Source organism: Carassius gibelio, chromosome A20 (genome assembly GCF_023724105.1).
Source record: "Carassius gibelio isolate Cgi1373 ecotype wild population from Czech Republic chromosome A20, carGib1.2-hapl.c, whole genome shotgun sequence".
NCBI classification, from domain to species: domain Eukaryota; kingdom Metazoa; phylum Chordata; class Actinopteri; order Cypriniformes; family Cyprinidae; genus Carassius; species Carassius gibelio.
This window is the reverse complement of record NC_068390.1, coordinates 21,109,789-21,136,284: the sequence shown is the minus strand read 5'-3', so window position 1 is coordinate 21,136,284 and position 26,496 is coordinate 21,109,789. Positions and strand designations below refer to the sequence as shown.

The window sequence follows — 26,496 nt, the reverse complement described above, 5'->3', positions numbered from 1 at the left end:
TAGCTATTTATTTACAGAATATGAAATCATATACACGAGTTATGGAGAACCCCGGTTTTTATTACAGGTTGTATTTCAGACTTGTACTGTAAATTATATTTTAGATCATATTAAGTTAGAGCCTGAAGTAAGTTATGTCCCAGAACCACCATTTAACAAAAACGGTTCCTTAATCATGAATAACAAATCTAAAAGAATACAAATAAATTAACTAGACCACTAAATAATAATAATAATAATAATACAATTTTAAAGATAAGAATAACATTAATGGAGAGCAATGTCTTTTTTTTAATCTATTTTTGGTTTTGACAGTGTTCTGCTGTGCTCATTAAAACATGCTTTATAGCTATTTCTGCTCCACAAAGAAATAAAAACATGAAGCTTTTAACAGGAAAGTTTAATTTCTCAAGACTTCAAGTCAGTCGTCTTCTAACTGAAGAACCACCCCAGGCAGAATGTATCTGTATGCAGACAATCATGAAAAAAGCAAAAGCAAAGTCCTAAGGACTAAGATTTGAGTAGCCTCGTATATTTAACGTTATTTTTAGCTTGTCTGCATCGTAACTGCATTTGGCCTTCTGTGTGCCGCCCTAAGCCTTTAGATGGGAATGCCTCATTCATTAGCTAGTAATCGAGTGGCTATTTCAAGAGGTCCACGATCGTGAAGGGCTTGGAATCGCGCGTGTTCTTACAAATGAGCCCCCACCCACCCAGATTTCCCTGTCGTGCCTCCTTCCATGCACACAGCAGCACATGGTTACAATCAAGCCCATAAATCAGGCGCCTCCGATCGAATAGTCCGAATTAAGCACACATGCACATCAGACTGGGGCTGGCTGCTGTTGCAGCAGAAGAAGCGAGAGAAACAGTCACACATCAGGGGGATGGATGGACCCAACAATCCTCTATAGTGATCAATATCTGACTGTCTTTTGCAAATCGCTGCAGTGCTTCACAGGTGTGCACTCGAGTATTCTCATACGGATTGATTCAGCTGGAGCCACATGTCACATGTGCTTCATAGGAAGAACCGGGGCATCATCTGCTGCAAGCTGGATCTGGAGGAGGATGCTGCGGCAAGTGATACACAGAGGGCTGAAATCTTCTTTCTACTGGCTGGGTTTGTTCGTGAGCAGGCATCCGGTGTTCTTCCTCACCGTCCCCGCAGTCCTGACCATCATTTTCGGATTCACGGTGCTGAGCCGGTTTAAGCCCGAAACGGACCTGGAGATCCTGGTCGCCCCGACGCACAGCCTCGCGAAGATCGAGCGGAGTCTCGCCAACAGCCTCTTCCCCGTCGACCAGTCGAAGCACAAGCTGTACTCGGACCTACACACCCCCGGCAGATATGGAAGACTCATTCTGCTGGCCAGATCCGGGGGAAATATCCTGGAACTGGCCGAGCAGGTGCTCCAGGTGCACAAGAAGGTCCTGGATATGCGTGTCAATTATAAAGGCTTCAATTACACTTTCGCGCATCTCTGTGTCCTGAGCCACCGGGACAGGAGATGCCTCCTGGATGATATCATCACCATATTCGAAGACATTCGCTTAGCTGTTCTGTCTAACAGCACTTTTTCCAAGGTCCCCGTGAGCTATCCAAATACAACATTAAAGGTAAGAGGCATTGTCTGGCTGTGTTTCAAAACCTCGCGAGCCGCCTAACGAGACGGCGTTTTTCCGAGGCTTTTGCGACGCAGCCTTTGTGTGCCATGGAGCGACATCGCAACAATGAAACTGTTGACAAAAACCATCTCGGCATATTGCGACTTTCCATTATAAAACCTTACAAAACGCCCAGAATTATGAATAGACTTCTTGCTGCTGAGTGTGCTGCCTCGGAATCAGCTGAATAGTAAGTTCTCTAGCACTGCACTCGAGAAGCCTGCAACGTGCACTAGATAGAAGACAACCACAGAGTCCAAACTTTTACAATTTATCCTTTTTTTCATAATAGATAGCCTACCTTGTGCAGTATTCAATCAATAAAATTATGAGAACATATAACAAGCAATATTATGAATTAAATACACTGTTTAGAATCCAGTATACACTTTGTTACTGTAAATCATTCAAATGCAAACAGATAATTAATAACACTGAGTTAATTGCAATTACAAGAACCACTAACATTAAGATTCCTTACTTAAATTAGTTGTATGTAATTTTTGAAATGTTTTACACACATTCACAAGTAACAATCAACGAATTATAATTTTTAACAGAGTAACAAACCCATCCTGCCATCACAGACAAGAAAAGTGACTAAAAATTACAATAAAGCAACAATAGTTGTTCGGAAACAGTGAAAGCATATATATTTTTCAGGCCCAGTGCATGCTGGGAAGACCATTGCTACAATTATGAGCAAAAACTGTGCTTATATAAGAAATGCTTGAACATAAAACCGCTTAAACTACTTAGATTCAGCAGTAATCTAAATCTGAAACAAAATAATATCTAGCACATTTTTCCTCAAATATTTTCAATTATATTTATCCAAATTTAGATCATTTTGATCTGTGAAATATACTGTCCTTAATATGTTGCGTTTCACGATCTAAAATAGCACATAATCATATATTGCAGTGTATTTGTACTACAGTAAATATGAAAAAAAAGAAGCATCAATCGTAGGGAAACAGTGAAACCAAGATTTTAGGCCCCAATGCATGCTGGGAGAACCATTGTTGGAATTGTGAATAAAAGGTGTGCTTATATAGGAAATGCTTGTAAAACTGCTTAAAATACTTAGATTCATCAATAATCTACATGAGTGATTATTTAAAATTATTGAAATATTCTAAAAGAATTATAACAGAATGTATTAGTACTTTTCCCCCCAAACATTTTTAAGTGATTGTTAGCCCAAATGTTTAGCATTAAAACATGAACATATTTCTATTAAATATAGTTTGTATTCATGAGTGGCATTGAGTTATTTAATGCAGTGTAATGCACATTGTTAAAATAAGTGACCTAAGCTGGGTCTGAACATACACCGAATATGAAGATACATCTTGTATCTTGAGACCTGTAAGACTAACAGTCTTTTTCAAAATGCTGCAGTATTCACAGACGAAAGACTAAATATAACACAACAGTACAGCAACCCAGATATCTTATTGTTTTCCCAAGCTTACGTCAGTAGGAGTAGGAGCAAGATCTGTGTGAATGAGGTGCTTACTGTGGCCTCTACAAGAGCTCATTCATATTGTGCCAGTCTTTTTCAGAACATCTTGAGGCTGTATTGCTGCATCCAAGACTACTTCGATTTCCCAGCATAGCGAAATGCACTGTCCAGGATGTTGAAATATTGAGACTACTGAGAAAAAAAAAAACAGTAACACCCAATCTGCTATGGATTTTTTAAATTCAGCACTCTTTTGGTGCAAAAATTGTGTCATTCAACTGTGGAGATTGTCTTCACATATTTATCTAGCATTCCAGCTTCAAGCTGTGGTTTGATATCAGCTTGTGTTTTAGCCATTAAGCTAAAATCATCAAGTAAACACTGCTTCCTTTAGAAAACCCCCCTTTTTTGTTATGGAAGAACATTTTAATAGATTGTTGAAATGTGTTACATGCATTCAAATACCAGAACAAATCCACACCAACATAGCTGCTCATTAACCTGCTTGCTGATCCTGCAAGTTACACACGATTATAATGTGGAATTAATATTAAAATGCAGCAGTGGCAGCAAGTCAGCCCTTAGCTCATATGCAAAGAATGTTTTAACGGCCTCAAACAATAAGTGCAATGAAGAATCATAGGATATTCGAAAAATACCATACCAAACACATTGTGTCACAAATGACTTTTACAGAATATCTGTATATCTGACGTCTCTACCCTCTCTTTCCTCTTTAAAGCCCCATCACTTTTATGTTTGTATTTTATTGTCCATTCTAAACCTTACCAACTACGGAGCCCTGCACATATTTAAATATTTATTTATCATGGCCACAAATTATGAATTTGTCCCCTCATTTTAGTAAATGTGGTCCCTTTTTTTATTTCTTTCCCCGTTTACCCGTAATGTAGTTTTTAAAAAAAGACTGACACTGCAAATTGCAGTACTTCAATGTGTTATTATTAATCCACTAATAAAACACTAAACTATACAAATGTATAGTGTAAAATTGTGCAGTATATTGATTTATTAAACAGACATTAGGATATATTTTATTATAAGCGTTATATATATATGCATTCAAATTCAGTTTTATTCATAAGTTTCCTATAATGAAATAAATAAATTAGTAACTGGTTTGTTTTTCCTCTAGGATGGTCGAGTGTCCTTTATTGGCCATCAGCTGGGGGGCGTGGCCTTGCCTGTAAATAGCCGTGATCAACAAGTCAAGTTTGCTCGTGCCATCCAAATAACATACTACCTCCGCAACCTTGGACCAGTGGTGCAGGACATCATTTCTGAGAAGTGGGAGAGTGAATTCTGTAAGCTGGTGCACCAGCTGGCCACAGACAGCCAGGAACTACACATCCTGTCACTTACGTCCTTCAGCTTATGGCGGGACTTCCACAAGACAGGCGTGCTGGCCAAGAGCGAGGTACTGGTCAGCTTGGTGCTGGTGCTCCTGGCAGCCACCATCTCCAGCTCTATGCGGGACTGCTTGCGTGGGAAACCCTTCCTGGGCCTGTTGGGGGTCCTTACCATCTGCATCGCCAACGTGACGGCAGCTGGGATTTTTTTCATCTCTGATGGGAAATTTAACTCTACGCTGCTTGGGATCCCCTTTTTTGCCATGGGTAAGTGCGGCTTTGTTCACGGAGACTGCGGTGATTGTATGTAGGATTATTATAATTGCTGTGTGACTCCTCGGGGGTGGGTATAATTGTTTTCCATGGCAGTCATCAGGGTCAGTGCTTCAGCAATAATGGGCTTCATCATTACGGAGGGAGAATCTGTGATATTATAAATAGAAATGGAAGATTATTTTTTTTTTTTTTGTGGTACAATGAAAAAATCTGAGAAAGTTTGCCTGAAAATTAAAATGTATATAAACTGATGTAGCATTAACATGATCTGCAGATCTGATTCTGAATGATGGTATAGTTAATGTACTGCTAATGATAAACCACTTAATGTCTCAGTAATTTGCATAGAACAGAACCATGTGGTGGGACACATTGATCCAGCACAGTGATTCTCACTTTGTGGAAAGCAAGTCTGTTCTGATAGGGTCATCAGCAGCTAGAAATGAATTAATTAATAATAATATGCAATGAATAAGATAAACATTTTTAGATAGAATAGTGAAACAATAAGATTTATAAACAGGGGAAAAGGAAGAAAACACTTTCCATATATATCTAAGAAAACACTTTCCACGTATTGTTTTGTGTTCACTTCACAAGATTTGCATCCAATCATATTCTGCCATGTTTACATATTCATGTCATTTGGTAAAACCCCAAATCAAGCAGATGTTAAAATGAACATGTTGGATGCCCTGATTGAGAAAACCATGAAAGGAGAAAGGTAAAACAAGACTACAATAAATGTATTAAACATATTATTATCCTAAAAAGATAAGTATAGTTCCCGCTATGTTTGATATTCAGAATACAGTACCATTGCAAGTGTCATAAATAAACAAACTCAATTAACAAGTATTTTATATCGAGTAACTTACATTTTAAGTTAGTTAATTCTTATTTTTTTTTACTTTGTCACCTCGAATAGTTCCAACGAAGTCAACCGTCTCCGAGCAACTCCCTACAGTAATGTTCTGTTTTTTTGTTCCTGAATGAATCAGTGTTTTGAACGAATCGGTTCAGTGTGAAAGATTCATTGACTCACATAAGTCATTTGTCGCCACCTTCTGACTGATGTAACCTGTCGAGAGAGAAAAAACGTGGATAAGATGAAGAATATAGAATAATACATTTTAGTATTACATTTTTGCTGACATTTTTTTTACTTTTGTACCATTTTGTTACTGTGTTGGATCCACTTGATGACAAATGTTTTGATTTAGTCTCCTCCATAATAGTGTGTCCCTGAATGAAACTTAATCCAGCAAATAAATAAATCAATTATATTAGATAGAAAACATGTTATTTCACCAATAATTGTAGTGTGAATCTAAAGGAACATTAGTCTGCAGTATATTTATCTTTTAATTACAATTAGCTTACTTTCTTTTAATCGTTCATGCATTTTGGGAGAATAATAAGGAACAGTCATTAATTTCCGACAGTGCTGTGTTCTTTCTTACATGTTATTTTTGTGGACCCCTGGGAACACAATCTAGCAAGCCAAAACAACCTTGGAAATTTAACGAACTCCGAACTCAACACATCTCGCAGGTGTTAAAACACCCTTAGATTTCACACCTGTCTAGGTTGCATTAGATGCCCTTAGGTGACGACTGTCACAACCTTCAACTGAGTGGAACTAATTAGCCTCAGATTTAAAACGTGTCAATTTGTTTTTCTCCTTTGGAGCTAGAATCATGATTCTCTCCAAACAAGGATATACAGGGTGCAAAAGCACAATTACAACCTACAGAGAATAACTGCTTACAGCACTCTTACTCTCAGTCAGTGCAATAGCATAATCAGCCATCAGTTACATGTGGCTTCCTAATTTAAGAAGACAGAAACATTGTCAGTAAAGAGACTGACTATACTGTAGGATTTTATGATCATGAATGTCCTTGTGGATCAAAGGTAATAACACTTGGTGCTGTACTGTATACTCACCTCTTAAGCTTCAGCCAGCCGTTTATGGAGTCCCTAATGATCTGGACCCCTCAGATGCTCATTCTTATTGCAAGGCTAGCCCTGTGTGAAAGATTAATTGCTCATTGAACAGTGGATTTGGAGCTTTTTTCAAAATACCAGAGGACCTGTGATTTACTGTGCTTTGCATTTGAGCTTCGCAGGAAGGACAATCTGGAGAAATAGATTTTGTCCCGCTGGCGAAAATGAATGGTGACACTCTACAAGGCACATCACAATGTGCTGCGGGGACCCCGGGGACAGGGGTTGGCTCCATCGAGTTGGCGAAGTGACATTGGATTCAAGTTTGTGGATGATTATGAAAAGTTTTTTGTTAGTATAGACACAATTGAAATCATGGGCTTTTCCTCACACAAATTTATAATATGATTTAAAAGTCTCGAATTTGGACTACTTTTTATGTTTTCTTTTTTTCAATCCTTTTTTAAACAGACGTGGTCAAGCTAAATAAAGCTATTTGTCTATAATGGGACAAATAAGGTTTGAAATGACACAAAGGTGAGTAAATAATGAGAGAATCTTAATTTTAGGGTGAACTGTCCCTTTAAAAGGACTTTGGCAGAAGATGGATGCGCTGCAGAAAGCACTGTGCGACACTGTTGTCTGTGACAATGAATGGAGTGCATGCTATACCTTCAGTTGAAGTTTAGAGGTTATTTTTGATCAGACGCATACAGCAAAGGGACTATTTATAGACTTGCTTCCTGCCACACATATTAGTGGTAGAGCGGCGAATGCTTTGTTCTGCTGGGACAAATGACAGGATAGGAAATCAATGTCAGAGTACTCACTCACCTCCTGATCACTGTGTACAAAGCTGTTGACGTATGATGAGCCTTGATCATGAAAACCATAGGAATTATAAAGCTAGTCCTCATAATAACACACTTATAAAGATAAATAAATATCTTTAAAGGACAGAGATATGTATCAAGAATGTAATTTGTGTCATTATTTACTCACCTACTATTGTCTGTTCATGCACCTCAGAAGGATTATTTTTTAAATCTTCAAGCAGCCCTTAAAGCTCTTATTGTGTATGTGTGTGTACATATTTGCACAGTCTTGGCATTCATTGTGGACAGTAAAGTAAGAATTTTATTGCTCAGGGAAACTTGTTTTCCTCACTGGGTATGGTAAATGCCTTGAAAGGGGTCATTGGGTTATACATGCACTTTTACTAGTAGTTTGAACTGAATGTGTGTTGGCAGTATATAAACAACCACCCTATAATAATAAAAATCCGCCCAGTGTTTAAAAAAAAAACTTTTTATCTACTTACATGTTTTCCCCTTTATCAAATCGAGTCTATCTCAGATGCCTGTCTTTGTGACATCACACAGACAGGCCCCTCCCACAATAGTTTGATTGACAGTAGTGTTTCATCACAGACTGGAATGGTGTCTTAAAGGTCCCATGACATGGATTATTTCCTTTTCTTTAAATGCTTTTTAATGTGTCCTTAGGTGTATTTATATTGTTAGTATGATTTTTACATTTAAAATTTAGAAATAAAAAGCATATTTATATCCTGACATTAGCCCTCTGGCTTGAATGCTCTGTTTGAAGGGGCGTGTCTGCTGTGAGACTCTGAGTAAACCACAACTGTTGTGATCGGCTGACATCTTTGCATTCGAAATGCATATTACATGTGAAACCCCTCTCAAATATATATATATATATATATATATATATATATATATATATATATATATATTCTACTATTACAGCTGTCGAGATTAACGAATCTTGGAAGTGTTGATTATATAATTATTTTTTCGATCTTTTTCCATCACATGAAAGGCTGCAGTGATGAGCATTGAGTAGACAGAGTCTGTTTATCGCGTGGATGCAGTGATCTCGTCATTATTGCAACACGTTTTCTCTCACAAAATGCTTTCACCACAGCTAACAGCAAACACATGAACACAGAAAGAGCTCCGTTGTGGAGCATAACAGCGTCATTCATTGTAACGGCAGTTTGGGCAAGTGTGCAGATATACTTGCGATGTGTAACAGCTCCGGAAAAAAGCAAGCGTTCTTTGATCGCTCTCTGTAGTTAAATCACAATTTAAATAACAGATTTGTTTCATGCTACTAAGAGAAACAACGTGAAGTTGATCGTTTAGTCACTGGCTTGATTCACTGATGCATAAACAGTATTAAACGATTTAGAAAGAAAGTCTGTGTGAACTTGAATGATTAGCTAAACATCAGAAATCACTGATCACAGATCAGGCATTAATGAACACTGTTACTCACTGTTTGTGCCAGTGCCGTCGAATGCATATCATAAAAGTCTGTTTGAAAAGCCTGTGCTGACATTGCGACTGAATTATATGTAAATATTTGGGCTGGCAAAGCAGAGAAACGGGAGGTAACAATTCTCGTTACAACGTCACAACGAGGAGATTCAAGATCAGCCCGTTTGAGCTTCCATTTTCTCAAAGGCAGAGAAAGATAGAAAAATCTCAATTTACACCGATTCAAATTTCTAGAAACTTGGGGACCATATACAGGCTAGGGGAACTCATATTAATGTTAAAAAAACTCAGAAAGTGAAATTTTCATGTCATAGGACCTTTAAATTAGACCCGCCCTGAGTGAGCTGTCATCAGTCCGCCATTGTTTCACAGCTGGACCAGATGTAGACGAGAATGTCTCCTAAGCGATTGAGGTGTTTTGTTGTTGGATGCAATAATGAACAGAGCTGTTTACTCCCAATGTCTGAGCTGCTGAAGACACAGTGTATTACATTTGTTTCTGAAGGGAATGCTCCACCGATCTACCTAAATGCGTCTATCTTTGCGCGAAACATTCATGATCCAGCTTCACCTACAGAAAAAGTGAGTATAAGGTTGTTTGATGAATCTTTGCAAATCGCTTTTCCTAATAATGTGCTATTTAGCAAGTTTCACGATGAATGTGGCTATGATTAAACCAGGCGGCAAGGAAGTCGACCGGAAGTTGAAGTCGGCTGAGAGGTGCTATCTTGTAGCAGAACTTCACTTGCGTTAGCATTCCCATTGACTCCCATTCATTTTGGCGTCATTTTGACAGCGAATAACTTTACATCTGAGGCGTTTAAAGACTCCGTTTGTCCATTATTTATTTTTAAAGATACACGACAATGTATAAAGGGCTCCATTACCTTCTATGTTACATTATGGCCCCGTAGAAACAGTTTTTGTAAAAAATAGGCTAACGATTGCATCATAACCATGCGACTCTCTGTCGCATTACCGTACAGACAGGAGGAGAAGCTCGCAGGCAATTAACTTAATATGGCATACTGGCGTTACATTTTAAAATACTATACAAAATAATTAATCAGAATACTTACTCCTGCTCACTCACGACAAAGAACTCCCCGCTCAAGCTCGCCGTCTCTGCAAGATTAACGATGGCAGTTTGCACGCACAGCTACTAGAAGATTTGCATCTGTCAGACAGGTTGCTGACGTCGTCAAACTTCGTTTGAGTCTGCGCGTCAGAAACGGAAGTGCTAAAAAACGCTAAAAATGGGCTTCACTTGTCTCAATTGAGTTCCAATGGGGTCGCTGTGTCCATTTCTTTTACTGTCTATGGATTAAACAGTCTCTCTGAGAGCAGCTCGGAAGAGGGGGGCGGGATCAGTAGAGCTCATTAACATTTAAAGGAAAATGCTACAAAACGGCTCTGAAAGGAAAAGGTGCTTTTTTACACTACCATTGAGAAATTTTAACCAAACTATGTTACAGACTTTTCATTAAGACCCTAAAGAATCATGTAAACTTGTAGAAAATGGGCATCCGATGACCCATTTAAAATGCCATAAAAAATCCACAAATTGTGTTCTGTCATGCAACTAGTTCAATCTGTGGTCCCCTTCACCCTCTCTAAAAATAGTTGGAGTCTGCTATGCTGAATATTTTGAAACTGAACAGATGCAAGAAGTTCACATGGTGAGAAAGGCCTGTTGACAGCAAAGAAATGAAAACTTATAAAATGAAAGAGAGGTGAAGCCAGTATTGTGCAGTAGCACAGTGCCAAAAAAGCTGAAATTAACCAAAAATTCATAAAAAAAAAATAAACAAACCAAATTATGTTAAGTAGATTTTACAGACCACTGGTGCAAATGCTGCAATCTACACAGTAAAAACAAATATTTAAAATTATCTGAATATGTTTTACAAGAATATACTATACTTACTCAAAATCTGAATTTCACATTTATTTCAGTGTTACTTGCAGTTTCTCTGTAAATTTTTGTGAAACTTACTAGCAATTTCTCAGCAAAAATTGACTCAAAAGTACATCCTACACCAAAAGTTTTGCGGTGTACTTAGGTTTCTGAAACTTTGGGGAAGCTCATCTACAAATGTTTAAACTTACTCAGTAAAATGTGGCATGCTAAAGCTGTCAGTTACAAAGAAAACACAGCTGCACCTTTAGTTTGATATCCTACAGCCATTTATGAAATTTGGCTAAATATGATGATAGATGATAAGCATAAGAAATTAGATTGTTAAATGAGAAAACAGATGGAAGATAAATATATAACACTGACAAACACAAATGAAAAACAAATCAAAGAGCAGATAAAGCCAAAATTAGGAGAAAGATGACTAGATGTAGCTTGTTACTAGAATCCAGCTGTTTTGAAAATGTCTGAATTGTGCTACTGGGAAAATGTAGTTAAGTTAGTGTCTGGGTTTAAAGATGTGTATGTCAGTTGTGAGCCAGATTGTAAGTGTGTGTACGTGTGTGTGCAGTGGCGTAGTCACTCCCCAGCACGTCAGTCCTATTGATCGAGCTCATTTAGGACCACAGACTGTGGAACAGCATGTGCCCTGGGATCTGGACCGTCTCCTTGCAATTCTCTTCACACAAGCATGATTGTGCCTGGTCATGGCTAACACACATTCACAGTGCCCGGGAAGACCAACCCCATCTCAATCACCATTCTAGAAACAAACACATGCAACCGCCAGCATTTACAGCAGACCTTTGCTGTCTCCCGCAGGAAAATATAAATGATGGAGTGTTAGTAGATTGAAAACTGGCCATAGTGAATGTCATTGATTTGCCTCTGTGCTAGAGGGCATGAACAAGTCCTGGGGAAGAGATTAGGGGTCTTACAGATAATGCCAATTTGCCATTATCAGAAAGAAGAATCAGGATGAGAAAGGTTTGTTGAACATCCCAAGCCAAGAGAAAAAAAAATCATTTGCATAGTTTGGTCAGGCATGATGAGCGACCACTGAATCGGTGCGTGAAATGGAAATAGTAGCAGACGTCCATCAATTCTTCATCCTCCCTCCATTTGTCATTAATATTCCAGTCCTTTTATCCTTCAGCTGTATGATTTATGTTTCACTTTTTTTTTTGATTGAATGGAATAATTGGCATTAAAAATAGAACTGTTTTGGATTGAAGTTGTTTGGACTTGACAATAATTTTAAAAGTCATTTTTATGCTTCTTGGGCACTAAAAGGAAAAGTGATGTTTTGGTATGGGAGTACAATTGTTAAGAGAGATCGATCTTCCGGTGAAGGCCTTGAACACACTGACACATGCTGAGAGTGGCATGTTTTACGATGACATGAAATGCTGTCATAGATTGTAAGGTAGATTCTCCCATGAGTTTATGTGACTGAAGCCACGGCATATAGAAAGTGAGTGATGGAAAAGGGTGATCATGAGCTATCCAACCACTTCCTTGATTGCTGCTTTCCTTTTACGACTGTAGTTCATTGTCTTTTTGATTTCAAAGTAGCCTCATTACTTTGTGCAAAACTGATAATGAACGATTAAATTGCCTTCCTAGTGGGTTAGAGGTCAAGAAATTTCAATAGTGTTGCCCATGGTACTGTAAATGCAGGGCGTTTTGTTCAGCTCATTTGGGATCTCGATAGAAAAGTAGGCCATAAGAAAGATCTGAAAGTTTTAACTATTCATTTGAGATTGATATAAAGCCCCAACTTTTTTATTAGTCTTCTTTTATTGCAGTCTTTTTCATATGTGAATATGTTGTACTTTCCCTTTGCTATTTTTACATTGGTTTTTTATGTTTAGAAAAAAAAAAACGAGATCTTAGGGTAGCTTGTTATGTCTTATTTATAAGTCTATTGATCAAATAAATTGATATTTTATTCAGCAGGGATGCTTAAACTGATCAAAAGTGATAGTACAGACTTTAACATTGTTATAGAAAAAATTAAAATGAATGCTGTTCTTTTAAACTTGCTATTATCAAAGAATCCTGTAAAAATATCATAGTTTCCTGAAAAATATTAAGCAGCAAAACTGATTTCAGCATTATAATAATCAAAGTTTCTTGACCAGCAAATCAGTGTATGATTTATGACAGATCATGTGATACTGAAGATTTAGCGTTGGCATTACAAGAATTTATAAAACTTTGAAAAGTATTAAAGTTGAAAATAGTTGGTTTACATTGTAATACTCCACTATATTACACAATTTTTTATTAATATTGTATTTTATTCAAATGAATGCAGTCCTGGTGAGCATAAGAGACTTCTGTACACCTAACTTTTGAATGGTAGAGTATCTTGAAATACTAAAATTTTTAATGGAAACTTATTCACTGCCTAACACAGCTAAATATGGTTCTTAAAGTCAACAGCAGGACCGATGAGATTGATGAGGTCCACTCCAATGAAATTACATGTGTGAACTCAAACCTTCTGCTGATTTACATGTGGTGCATTTGCACAAGCTTTTTCATTAGCAGTTGCAGATGCAGCAGATGTGTGGGGTGCCACAAGAAGCAGCAGGCTTTCAATACAATGATTCTCATTACGACAGAAGTGTCACACCATCCTCTCCATCTTCTGACTGCAATCATTTGACTGGCTCTGCACAGCGCCCAGCTTTATACTTAGACACTGTTGTGTTGAGTTTTGTGCAGATCACACACCTAATCCTCAGCAGCAGGATTAACGGTGAGCAGTGATGTGTGTCGTGTTAAGATAAGGACATTTTTACTGTCAAAGGAGATGCTAATTTTGGGTACTTTTGTAATGCAGCGTTCTAAGCATGTTTTTATTTTATTTTATTTTTGAATGAGAAGTGCTTTATACTGGCAATGTCATGAAAACAAAATGAAGCCATTAAAAAAAAAACTTTCGCACTGCAAATGCAAGATATATTTATTTTAGAAATAAATGTGGGGTAAGAAACGTTTATTTAATGAAAAAAAAAAAAAAAAAAAATATATATATATATATATATATATATATATATATATATATATATATATATATATATATATATATATATTTTTTTTTTTTTTTTTTTTTTTTTTTTTTTTTACTTAAATGAAAAAAAATATTTGAAAATTGTTATTTGTTAAATTTATTTTTGCTTCATTAAAAAAAGAAAAGATATGAATACATAAAAAGCACATTAGTTCACCCAAAAATTAAAAAAGCTGCAAATTTACTCACCATAAGGCCAACCAAGATGTAGAGGAGTTTGTTTCTTCATCAGAACAGATTTGGAGAAATTTAGAGTAACATCACTTGCTCACCAATGTTTTTATCAGCTGTTTAAACTCTTATTCTGATGACACCATTCACTCAAGGGAATCCATTGGGGAATTACTTCAAATCTGGTGAATTATTCCTTTGAATCAAGCCATTTTTGTTGTTGCATTTGCCCCAAAGAAGAACTATGGTGATAATGCCATGTTGCATATCAAAAACATGTGGCAATACCATTTGAAAGTAAATATAAATTCAAAATATATTACAAAAATATGACGCACTACTTTCAGAATATCTGTTCAGTGGCTATATAGGCTATTGTACATGTCTTGTCGGAGCAGCATAGAAAGACTGATGTATTATGGAAATCTGTGTAATATTTTCCCCATCTTCTGTCACAACTGGCCATGCTTTATGAGAGGTGTAGGGAGGGTCCATCCGTAGGGTGTTTTCCTGCCAGTGATGAATGTGTTTGCAGCTGCTCTGGTGCTGAAGTTTTAAAGCAGTAATTTTGTTTAATGACTCACTGCACTGCAGTGAGAGAGGTGATGCAGCTTTTTATATTGAAGCCACGGCTTCAGAGTAGCTTTCCTCCAGCCGGTGCCGGCTGGAACTGTCCACGGGAGACCTGTGAGAAACTGCCCTCTTTAGCGATGTGGAATGTTGTACCTGTGCACTAGCACCCAGAGACATGAGGTACAGCCTTTTATTTCCTATTGTACTGCTTGTGAGACTTTCAGGGAACACTGCAGTTCAGTTCCCAGGTGTTCTCACAAAGCAGCATGGGGAAAATGCTCTGGGATAGGGAATTCACTATGAATAAATTGCGCCCTCTGTTTATTTGTGCACACGGTCTGCATTGTTTCAGCACCGAATTCACTAAAGAATTATGCAAATCCTGTGACACACAAACATATGCCTCCCCAAAAAAACACACACAAAAAAAACACACACAGTTTGCACAGTGCAATTTCTTCTAGTGCAGGTCAGTTCTGAGTGTTTGGTTGTGTAACTATCCTGTTTACTCCCTTACGAAAAATAACCATGGTTTTATTATAGTAAAACTGTAGTAACCCATGGTTTTTTGGCATGTTGACTACCATTTGTATAACCACAGATTTACTACAAATACCATGTTTAAACTATGGTTAATATAGCAAAACCATGGTTATTTTGTGGTTACCATGGTTTAACTATAGTAACCATGGTTTTTTGGTTTTATTTGTAGTAAAACCATGGTTAATTTTCGTAAGGGCTACTCTGTGATCCGAATCTGCTTTTTTGAAATACTGGAAGTCTACTTGACTGCCATTGTTAGGAAGTAACTGAATAAAAGTAGAGACAACACTATATATTTTTCACTGTTAAGAATAAAACTGACTATTGGAGTATGTTTTACAAGAAAATTTGATTCTTTTTAAGTAGAAAGACTACAATTGTATTTGATTCAATGTGTTGTTTTTCAGTGTATTAACAGTGAACTCCATGTTTCAGTATCTCATCTATAACAGTGTTTCATGGTTCTCTCTCTTACAGTATGTAGTGCTGGAAAGTCTGATTCTTTGGTGAATCAGTATTTTTGGGCATTATATGTAAATGAACATATTCAAAATGAATCACACATTTGAGTCCCTATTTGTTCATGGTTTAGACTTGTAAATTATGATATTTTGTTGTATTTACTATAAATTTAAGTGTTCAAATTTAGATTGGCTTATATATTATTATTATTATTATTATTTTTATTATTATTATTATATAAAATATTGTCACACTGTACAATAAGGTATTATTTGTTAACAATAGTTAATTACATTTAACTAACAATGAACAATACTTCTACTACAGCAATACAGTACATCTGTTTACTTTTACATTTACTAATACATTTTAAAAATATTGTTTTCAGCAAATAACCATGATTTTGCATGTCATTTTTTAAAACTTGCATATCAAACAAGAATATTCTGCAACTGGTCTACCATAGAGGTCCTCTGACGGTCTTCTCATTAAAATGTTTCACTCATGGGATATTTCATAAATGTTAATGTGAGTAAATTAGCATATCTCTGGTTTAGTGCCAATGCAGTGATATTTGAGTCTTACCAACGAGCCGTAAGACTAAAAAGGTTGGGATACACTTATCATAACATTCTTATTATTGATTACAATCATTTTAATGATTTAAATATTTAAAAAATAAAAATGTAAATAAACGAAACACACAAACAAAAACACAAATATGATGTGTTATTTTGGCATTAGTACTGCACTGTTGCACTGTGAGTTTGGACAATATCACCTTCCAGATGCTAACATATCACTTAAACATGATGCCAGAGGGATTTCCTTATGTAGGACAAAAGAGAGGCACTGGAGTGGTGCTTAATGTAATACAGAACTCTTTTCTGAATTACATGGCGAATTCTTTAGTGTGGGCTGAGAATGAATCACCACAACACAAATGGAGTGCCATCAGGCTGCTGGTCGAGGGCAGAAATAAAATGCGCTCAGTTCTAAAGGTCTAATGAAACAGGACAAAAACAAACATTACTAAACTGCATATCTGCCTCGATCCAGCCTTTTTTGTCTTATACTCCCCAGCAACCCCATCAAAGGGGGCTCAAGCCGATCTGCATCTACACCTAATCAGGAAAAAAAAAATTCTTATTATACTACATAATTTTGAATTAACATTTATATAATCCAAATGACCATTATTACGAGGAACCACTTTTTTCCCTTAAAAAGCTTTCAATTACTAGAATCTTTTCTATACTAGAATCTTTTTCTATTTTATAGGTAAAATCTTAACAAGGACCTCCACGAACTTGCTTAAGTGCCCCCTGTACTAGCACTATAACAAATATAAGAAAAATATTCTCCATTATATTCTATGCATTATAAATTTATTCAGTTATTAATATCCACTATTATGTTATTCTTTCATTCGCTTCTCCTTTGAAACACGATTTCTTTGAGACAAACGTAATTTTTGACAGTCTTGTGACAGCACGCAAAAGCTTACTCCTAAAATAGCATACTACATCTACTGTATGGCAGTGATTTTGTTTCAAACAAGTTATGTCAAAGGGGGTCCATCCATTCAAGGGTGTAAATTAAATCGGGGCCACTAGAGGAGCGTTTAGCAAAGTGACATCTTGAAACAAGATTGACACTTTTTGCCACAACAGCAGCGCCAAACATTAAAGAGTGCAGCAGCAAATAGAGTGTATTCAAAACTGAAAGCACAAAGCCCTGAGTTGGCACGAGGGTGCCGCTTATACATCACGGAATAAGACCGAGATTATTGAGGCATTTTAAATGAAACCATTTCATCAAAGCCTAGGATGATTTCACTCAACCAGCACTTGTGTAATAGGGCCAGTGGGGCTCTGACTGTTCCTGAACGTGGAGTAGTGAGTCACCTATTGCTGTTGCAGACATACACACATTTACTTCACTATCATACATCAGCATGATCATATATCATTAACATAGAACAGCGAGTACATACAGTATAGGAGCAAACCCATTAAACAATATTTTCACTGCTCAGTGTACTTTCTTGACTAGATCCACAATGCTAAAATGAAGTATATGTCATTCTGTTGGAGTAGCCAAGGAGAAGCTTTTAAAGTGTAGACTGCCAAGTTACAAGCTAAATATAATGTAAACTAGTTAAACTACAGCCATGCCACCATTTAAAAAACTATATGAAAAATTAATGTTAACAGATAAAACTGTGGAGTTCAGTGTTCTGAGGAAAGTATATTGCTTTGAGACATTCAGTGGGAGAGCATTATTTAGTTTTTACAACATTTACAGAAATGCTATTTTATTATTTTGTGCTTATTGTTAAAAAACGAACATAAAAAACATTAAACATAACTAACATAAAAATTTGAATTTTGGAAATCTGGAATATTGCAATGTTTACAGGAACATACTACTTCAGTATTGTGTATAGTGTTTCAGTATAGTGTTACTTGCTGTTTCTTTGTAATTGTTGTTGAAATTCAATACTTTTCTGTGTGAAATTTTTTTTAATGTTATAGTTGTGGTCTATCTACTAAATACAAATAAAACTTTCCTGTTTGGGAATCACTGAACTAAATAAATTAGCCTTCATCAGCCTATAGAGATTACAATTCCATTTACATTTTTTCATGCATTAATTTTACAATTCTTTACACATTTCCCAAATGATAAATGGCAATCACTTCATGAATCTAATTAATCTTCTTAACTGGAGAATTCAAAAGAATTGCTCAAGCAGTAAAAGTGTTGTTCTAGATATGGCACGGTCAGCAGCTAATCACAAATTCAATTCTTTGTACATTGGTTTTGTTGATCTATATAATTTGTCATTTGTGATCCACGTTCACGCTCAGATTTGAATGTTTCATTTCTACCAAACTTTGTCTCTAGTTGTTTAGGTTTTAATTGCCATTAAGCAGAGACATCCCTTTCAGAGCAACCTGAGGCTAAGTGCCTATCTTAAGCATGCTTAATGATAAGAAGAAAGATTGTGATGCTCCTTCTATGAGTATATGCTACTGAACATGAAGTCTTTGTATTAGCAACCTGGATCTTCGACCACTGGGTGACCACCAGCCCACCATGTGCCCTCCTCATCTTGCAGATGAATTCACAGAAGCTAATGGACTTGCTCTTCCTCTTAATAAAGCTAAAAGCAGGGAAAGCCGGTCCATCTGACTCATTACATTGGCGTAATCCTTTATGGTTAATTAGGTTTTTCTCAGTGTCTTGTCAGGTCAATGAAAATTTATGATTTTGTAGAAAGAGGTAAGAGAGTCATTTTTGTGACATATTCTTGACAGTGACCGCATGCGTAGAGATGAACTGCGGTGTCCTTGATGCTGAGTGAAATATTCAGTGGATGGATGAAAGTCAAAAGTATTCAAATGTTCAAAGGAGTTATTGTGCACACAATAGATGAGATGTAGAATGGTAGAAGGTAGAAGATGGATGGATGGTAGAAGAGTATTTGTATTACTGCTCATCTTACAACTCAAATCATGAAAGGCTTATTAGTTCATAGTCTCAGCCTCAGACGTCAGGCCCACGGAGCGTTGAAGGAAGAAAGCCACCGTGTTAACATTACAACTGTGACGACAAGTGCTTATCAGGATCAACTAAATGCTGGAGTTTGCAGCATAGAATCTTTAAAATATGTCAGAGAGTTTTACACCCCGGTCTGTTGTTGTGGCGACATTTCCACGCCTCGAAACATTACGATGAACGTAACGATTTGTGATTGGTTGTTTGACAAGACTAATTTGCGAGACTAATTATTACATAACTTTAGTTGTTGACCACTATGACCAATGACCATGCCATTATTTAGCTAATGACTGAAAAAAAATGCTATCTATCTATCTATCTACAAAAAAAGAAAAGAAAAAGAAAAACACTAAATAGAAGCATTTTCACTAGTAGTATTAGACTTTTGGCATCTACTGTACAATATAATGATGGAAAATTTGAACAACAACATTTCTAATATATTTAATTGATCTATTTATAAAAATTAGTCAGTAGTTTGGAATATGAATTTGTAATTAATTTAATTCAGATGCTTAAAATTCACTGGAATAAAAAAAGTACAAAAAGAATATTGCCTACTAAAACTGGGCTGTTGTTAGATTTTGGAATTGACACAGCTATCATATGGTATAATGAGCCAAGTGGGTACAGTTTTCACCCAGTGCTAATAATATGAAAATGGGTTATTAAATTAATCACCCTGGCTGATATATCGGTCTTACACTACTCATGTTTTATTTTTTTGTAGATTTTATTCATGCTGACATTTCACATGCTATGTAATCAAGTTTCTTTGTGAATTTTCCATGCATCAAACTATAAATTGCTTCTTTTTGGTTTTCAGGACATGGAACAAAGGGTGTGTTTGAGCTTCTGGCAGGCTGGAGAAGAACCAGAGAGAGCTTGCCCTTCAAGGAGAGAGTGGCAGATGCGTTTGCTGATGTGATGGTGTGCTACACCATGACTAGCTCGCTCTATATTATCACCTTCGGCATGGGTGCCAGCCCTTTCACCAACATCGAATCTGTGAAGGTCTTCTGCCAGAGCATGTGTGTAGCAGTCCTGGTGAACTACTTCTACGTATTTTCATTCTATGGCTCCTGTCTGGTGTTTGCTGGGCAGCTGGAGCAAAACCGCTATCACAGCGTCTTCTGCTGCAAGATCCCCTCGGTGGAGTATCTGGACCGCCAGCCCACTTGGTTTAAGACCATGATGAGTGACGGCCATGACTTGTCTACGCACCACGACAGCGTACCATACCAGAACCACTTCATTCAGCACTTTCTGAGGGAGCATTACACAGAATGGATTACAAACACCTACGTGAAACCTTTTGTGGTTATCCTCTACCTGATTTATGCCTCCTTTTCATTCATGGGATGTTTACAAATCAGCGATGGCTCCAACATAATTAATCTGCTAGCTAGTGATTCGCCTAGCGTGTCGTTCGCCCTGACCCAACAGAAATACTTCAGCAACTACAGTCCGGTGATTGGGTTTTACATCTACGAACCCATTGAGTATTGGAACTCCACAGTACAGGAGCACCTCAAGACGCTGGGCCAGGGCTTTAATAAGATTTCATGGATCGATAATTACTTTCACTATCTGAGGGTCGTGAATGTCAGCGCCTCAACCAAAACTGATTTCATTAACATCCTCAAGACTTCTTTTCTGAGGAGCCCAGAATATCAACACTTTGTGGACGACATCATTTTCTCCAAAAATGGAGACGAGTATGACATCATCGCCTCCAAGATGTACTTGGTGGCCAGGACGACTGAGAAGACCATGGAGGAGGTCGTGGAGCTACTGGAGAGACTTCGACCTCTCTCCCTCATAAACAGCATCAAGTTCATCGTTTTCAACCCAACGTTCGTATTCATGGACCGCTACAGTTCCTCCATCATCTCCCCCATCTTAACATCAGGTTTCAGCGTGCTCACTATTCTCATCCTCACCTTCTTCCTGGTCATAAACCCACTGGGGAACTTCTGGTTGATTTTGACTGTCACCTCTGTGGAACTGGGTGTCTTGGGTCTCATGACACTCTGGAATGTAGATATGGACAGCATCTCTATCCTGTGCCTTATTTATACTCTCAACTTTGCCATGGATCACTGTGCCCCCCACCTCTACACATTCGTACTGGCCACTGAGCACACACGGACTCAGTGCATCAAGATCTCTTTAGAGGAGCATGGGGCTGCCATTTTGCAGAACACCTCGTGTTTTGTGATTGGGATAATGCCTCTTCTATTTGTGCCTTCTAACCTGACCTACACACTGTTCAAGTGCTCCCTTCTCACAGCCGGCTGCACAGTGCTGCACTGTTTCGTCATCCTACCAGTGTTCTTGACATTCTTCCCACCTTCTAAGAAGCGACACAAGAAAAAGAAACGGGCCAAACGGAAAGAGCGGGAAAGAGAGAGGGAGCGGGAGAGGGAGAGAGAGGAAATCGAGTGCATTGAAGTCAGGGAAAACCCGGACCACGTAACCAATGTTTGATTGAAAGATGTGTGTGAATATAATTGGTTAGATATCAGCTCCAGTCCACTAGGGGGCGACGTCAGGCAGGCCTTCACAGGTCCAGAGGTGGCCGAGTCTGGCACTCTTGCCCCTGGGGTGACCCTTGCGACCCCAGCAGTCAACAACAGTGCTGTCCAGAGTTAAAAACCCCTTTTCACTCATTTCTTGTGTACACTTCGTCCAGAACAGTGTATAACATCTGCAGCTGCTAGATTACATTAGCTGTTAATGTGAAAGGTTTGCGTATAAAGGTTGTCTGTATACATGAACTAATACAAAAGACCTAAACAGAAGGCCTCCAAAAATGTTAGCATGAATCTAAGAAGGTGGTTTCCTGCTTATTTTAGATTTGGGTATTCCCAAGTGTATTCATATATGTTTTGCAAGAGCAGATATCACAGCAAGTTCATTTGGTCTTATTTAGCACCAACACAATTATTTCTGATCACTGTTTTTCTAACTGTTATGCACCTCACATTCCTTCAGCTTTTTGCTTACATAATTAATCAAGACCAACTCTGTTTAAAAATAACTAAAAAAAAAAAATAAAGTAGTAAAAAAAAATAGTAGCAAACGGAAGTAGCAGATTTCAGCATCCATCAAATTATGCAGCACTATCCTAGAAGTAACACTTGGCATGCATTTATCACAAATGTCCTGTAGCAAATCTAAAAGTGTGTTTGCAGTTTCTCTGGTAGCAGTTATTTAGACATAATCACTCAGACTCCCCCCGAGGCGAAAGGTCCCACCTTATACCTGGAAAATATCCTCAGAGCAAAGCATTAATGGTCAATAGAATGAAATATTAAGGCTTGTAAAAGGTGTTTTTCTCCATTAAATGTTCGGTGAATTTACATTTGTCAGATTTGACATTTAGCAGATATTTAGACTGTAATTTGTTTAACTCTTCCGGGTATATAAACAGTGTCAGCAGGTGTTTTATTAGGAGACCACCAACATGAATCACTTAAATGTTTTGCATATAATATTAAACTGCATATGCCATTTAAAAAAAAAAAGGTTTTCCAAAACACCCAAGTGACTCATTCACGAGAAAAGATACTTGTAGCATGTCTTAAAGCTGCATTGATATGATCCGTTTGTTTACTTGCTTGTGTGATTGTTTGTTACAAAACCACAAATCTTACACCTGTTCATGTAGTTAAACTGCGCAATGAAAAAAAGAGTAGAGTTCTCCTTTCTGTTGTTTTGTTATTTGGCACATTAGACAGTTTCACTGATGGCTGTCGTCTAAAATACAGTACATGTCAAATGACAAGAGTAGATATTGTTTTTGAGTGTAGCATGTTTTGTCTGTATTTGTGAGTCTTTGCAGAGATTAGCAGTGCAGATGATATACACTGTGTTCATGCTGAAAAAATTTCTTGCACAAATCAACATAAAAGGTATCAAGGTACATTCTGGTGGAAGTTAGTAAGTCTGTTATGTTAGAATTGTTGGTTCTCTTGTCCAGAGGTCAAGACATCAGCTGATGTTGTGTATTAGCAAAGTCGTCGATCCAGACCGTTTTAAACTATGGGTTATTTTATATGTCACAATTATGTATCGCACCAGTCAAACCTACTGTAGCTCTTGAAGAAACAACACAAAATGTAAACATCAAAGAATACTTCACCCAAAAAAATACTAATTCGGTCATCATTTAATCACCCTCATGTCATTCCATACCTATATAACTTTTTTTCTGCAGAACACATACAAAGATATTTTGAGGATTGTTTTTGTCCATACACTGGGGTCCAAAACAACTCCAGGTATGTTTGGAATTAAATGTGGGTGAGTTAATGATGACATAATGTTCATTCTTGGGTGAACTATCCTTTTAATGTAAAAGTATCTGGAATGGATTGTGTAGATGGAGGCAAAAATCAGCCGATAAATCAGTTTGCTTTTTGTCAGGCTTATACCCCCCATGCCTGCTTCCGGGAAGCCTTTTGGTTAATGTTCCAATAATCACAAATTAACAATATTTTGTATAAATATTTCATCAACCTCTGATTGTCCTAATCAACCGTGTAAAGGTGTAATCAAAGTAATTATATCCTTATCTCATACTACAACAAACTGTTCTCATTCTTACCATGTTTTCATTTGTTCAGATGTAGATTCGAATTGATTCTAAGTCAGTCGTTGCAATGTATGCCTCAAAATGCCCCCCCAGAAAAAATGCTGAATTTTTCCTGTTGTGTATATTGTACACATTTCACAATCAATGAACTGTGCAAAACGCATGTGGTTTCCAGAGCCTTACTGATCCAGTCAAACAGCTGGGTTCATTATGGAGTCATTTAAAGGGCAGAAGGCTTCTCGTTGGGGGAGGTTTACTTGAGAGGTTGAGATACATGGACCAAAGGTTTCCTGTAGAAAAGTCCGTTAGAAACGATAAAACACTTCATGTACAGCAATGATCTTATGTTGTCATTGATTGGTGTTTAAATGTCACAGGTACTGGGCACCTCAAGGTAATGGCCAACGTGTTTAGATGCAACATTCCAAAACCAGTAGGTTTCATAAATATTAATCGATGGAGCTTTTAATGTCTAATATCGATGGCATCCCCATATATGTAAGAGCTATATAATTTGTGTTGGAAGAGGGCATGAAAATTAAATATACGAAGACATGAGATGCATAATGAAAATTATGAAAAATCATTTACTTCCCAAAATGATTGTGTATGCATGTATTGTATGTATGCATGTATTTGGTTAGTGTGTGTATTATTTTTCCTGACTTTTTGAGAGCTGTAGTTGCTGGAGTGGACACTTTGTTTTAATGCATACTTGATACCATCTTCAGAAATTTGCGTTTTACTTTTTTTTTTTTTTTTTCTGGTGTGCTTTATGCCAGTATGAAAAATTATGAATTGTAAAATAAATGTATATATTTTTATATTTTAAAGAAACAAGAGGTGGAAACATTTTTTTTATATATTAAGGTCATGTTATTATAAAAAGCAATAAAGAACAAAAAAAAAAGGAATAAAATAAAATAATTCTAAAGTCAGTAGGCCAGTAATAACGTATGGAATGTTATTCGCATCCTCACAAGTCAGTTATTACCACATCTTTTGTTGTTACTTACTATATTTAGTAGCCTACATGAAAACCACAGTGTAATTTTGCAGGATATAACATCTCTCCCGGCATAATCCATTTCTTTATAAGTTGCCAAAGCTGAATCTTGATTATAATGCAACGTGTAATCATAGTTATAGAGAGTTTATAAGAAATTTGCTAAATATATCGATAAAGCTATTACAACGGCAAATAACTATGTTGATAATTCAGGACACTTAATTAAGTTGTAATTTTGTAACTGAACTGTGTGTATATTTGTCTACTAAACTGCTGATCATAGCTCTAGAATCAAGACTATTGATAAAAATCTGTATACTGTTCTTTTTGTTTTGATGCATTTTCTTGGATCAGACCATAAATCACTCAGTCGACGTTCTTATTATCTGCTTTATTTAACTTGAAAGTGGCCCACAAATCAACACAAAGTTACCACCATTTTCAAGGAAACTACAGACTTCAGGCGCGCAGCTACGTATTCTGAGGGCCATAAATCAAATATGCACTTTTGGGCTTGAATCATTTTGACAATAATCTTGTCATATTAGATTTCATAAGCTAAGACTGTGAGTCATTGCTAAATATATTAGTTGTTTTCATTAAAGGGAGCTCATTTTGCTGAACCCCATTTTCTGAAAATGCAGCATCAGGATCAAACAACAAACCGATAGTGTTTTGATTGATTTTCAGGTTAACTTCTGACTTCTGATTAACTTCTGAAAGTGAAAAACGGCACAGTTGAACATTTAATTTAATAACATGCATATTCTTTTACACACTGAAAATTTACATCACAACTGGTGTTTGCTATATTTAATACAAATAACAGCATAAAACTTTTTTCTGTTGTTTGTAGATTTAACTGTACATTACATTTGACTTTACATTGCCATGGACAAAAAATCATCGCAATACACAGATGGACCTATTTAATAAAGAAAGTTGCATTGAAGGTAATGATAAAATGCTGGACATCAATTAGCTTTTCAGCACACAGCAGCATGCTGTATTTTCCATGAACAGGTCATTTATACTACAGAGCAATAATGTAACAACAAATGCAAGCTTGTATGCTGTTGTTGTTTCCCCTCTGGTGCAAATCTTTTTCAGACTCTGGCACGGTCCAAAGTTAAACTTTTTAAATTAAAATCAGTGCAGTTCTGTAAGGTTTGTTGAGATTGGAAAAAGGAATATATTAGTATTATTTTTCTTCCACTTTGCAGTAGAATGGCTTTGAAACCGAAAATGCAGTAGAATGGCTTTGATGGCTAACTTCAAAAGTCACTTCAACAAAGTACATGTACAAATGTATATAATATTTTTCCCCCTATATGTGAAATTTTATTCACAGTTAAGCCAACAAAAGAAAAACATATATATTAAGAACAAAATCAACAATTCATCTTCATATATTTGTGCAGTTATATTTCACTACAAGTCTATACAATGACCTGCTAATTAATGTCATCAGGATTTTTGAAAAATAAAAATAATGTGAAACAGTTCCATGTCAGATTACTAATGTTAACAATGTGG

At 36.8% G+C, this 26,496-nt stretch overlaps 1 protein-coding gene across 1 annotated transcript; it reads left to right on the top strand.

The window, feature by feature from the left end:
* The first annotated feature begins 550 nt into the window (after nucleotides 1–550).
* Nucleotides 551–26,496, top strand: LOC127938430 (patched domain-containing protein 1-like). The gene is made up of 3 exons (XM_052535027.1): nucleotides 551–1,620; nucleotides 4,293–4,773; nucleotides 20,178–26,496. Exons 1-3 carry the CDS (start codon nucleotides 892–894, stop codon nucleotides 21,839–21,841), a joined length of 2,874 nt encoding a protein of 957 aa, XP_052390987.1. The 5' UTR covers nucleotides 551–891; the 3' UTR covers nucleotides 21,842–26,496.

Excerpts from the sequence above, each read along its gene's own strand:
- LOC127938430 (XM_052535027.1), top strand. The coding sequence starts at position 892 with ATGGACCCAACAATCCTCTATAGTGATCAATATCTGACTGTCTTTTGC. Across the intron at positions 1,621-4,292 it reads ATCCAAATACAACATTAAAG|GATGGTCGAGTGTCCTTTAT; the intron begins GTAAGAGGCATT and ends TTTTTCCTCTAG. Across the intron at positions 4,774-20,177 it reads GATCCCCTTTTTTGCCATGG|GACATGGAACAAAGGGTGTG; the intron begins GTAAGTGCGGCT and ends TTTGGTTTTCAG.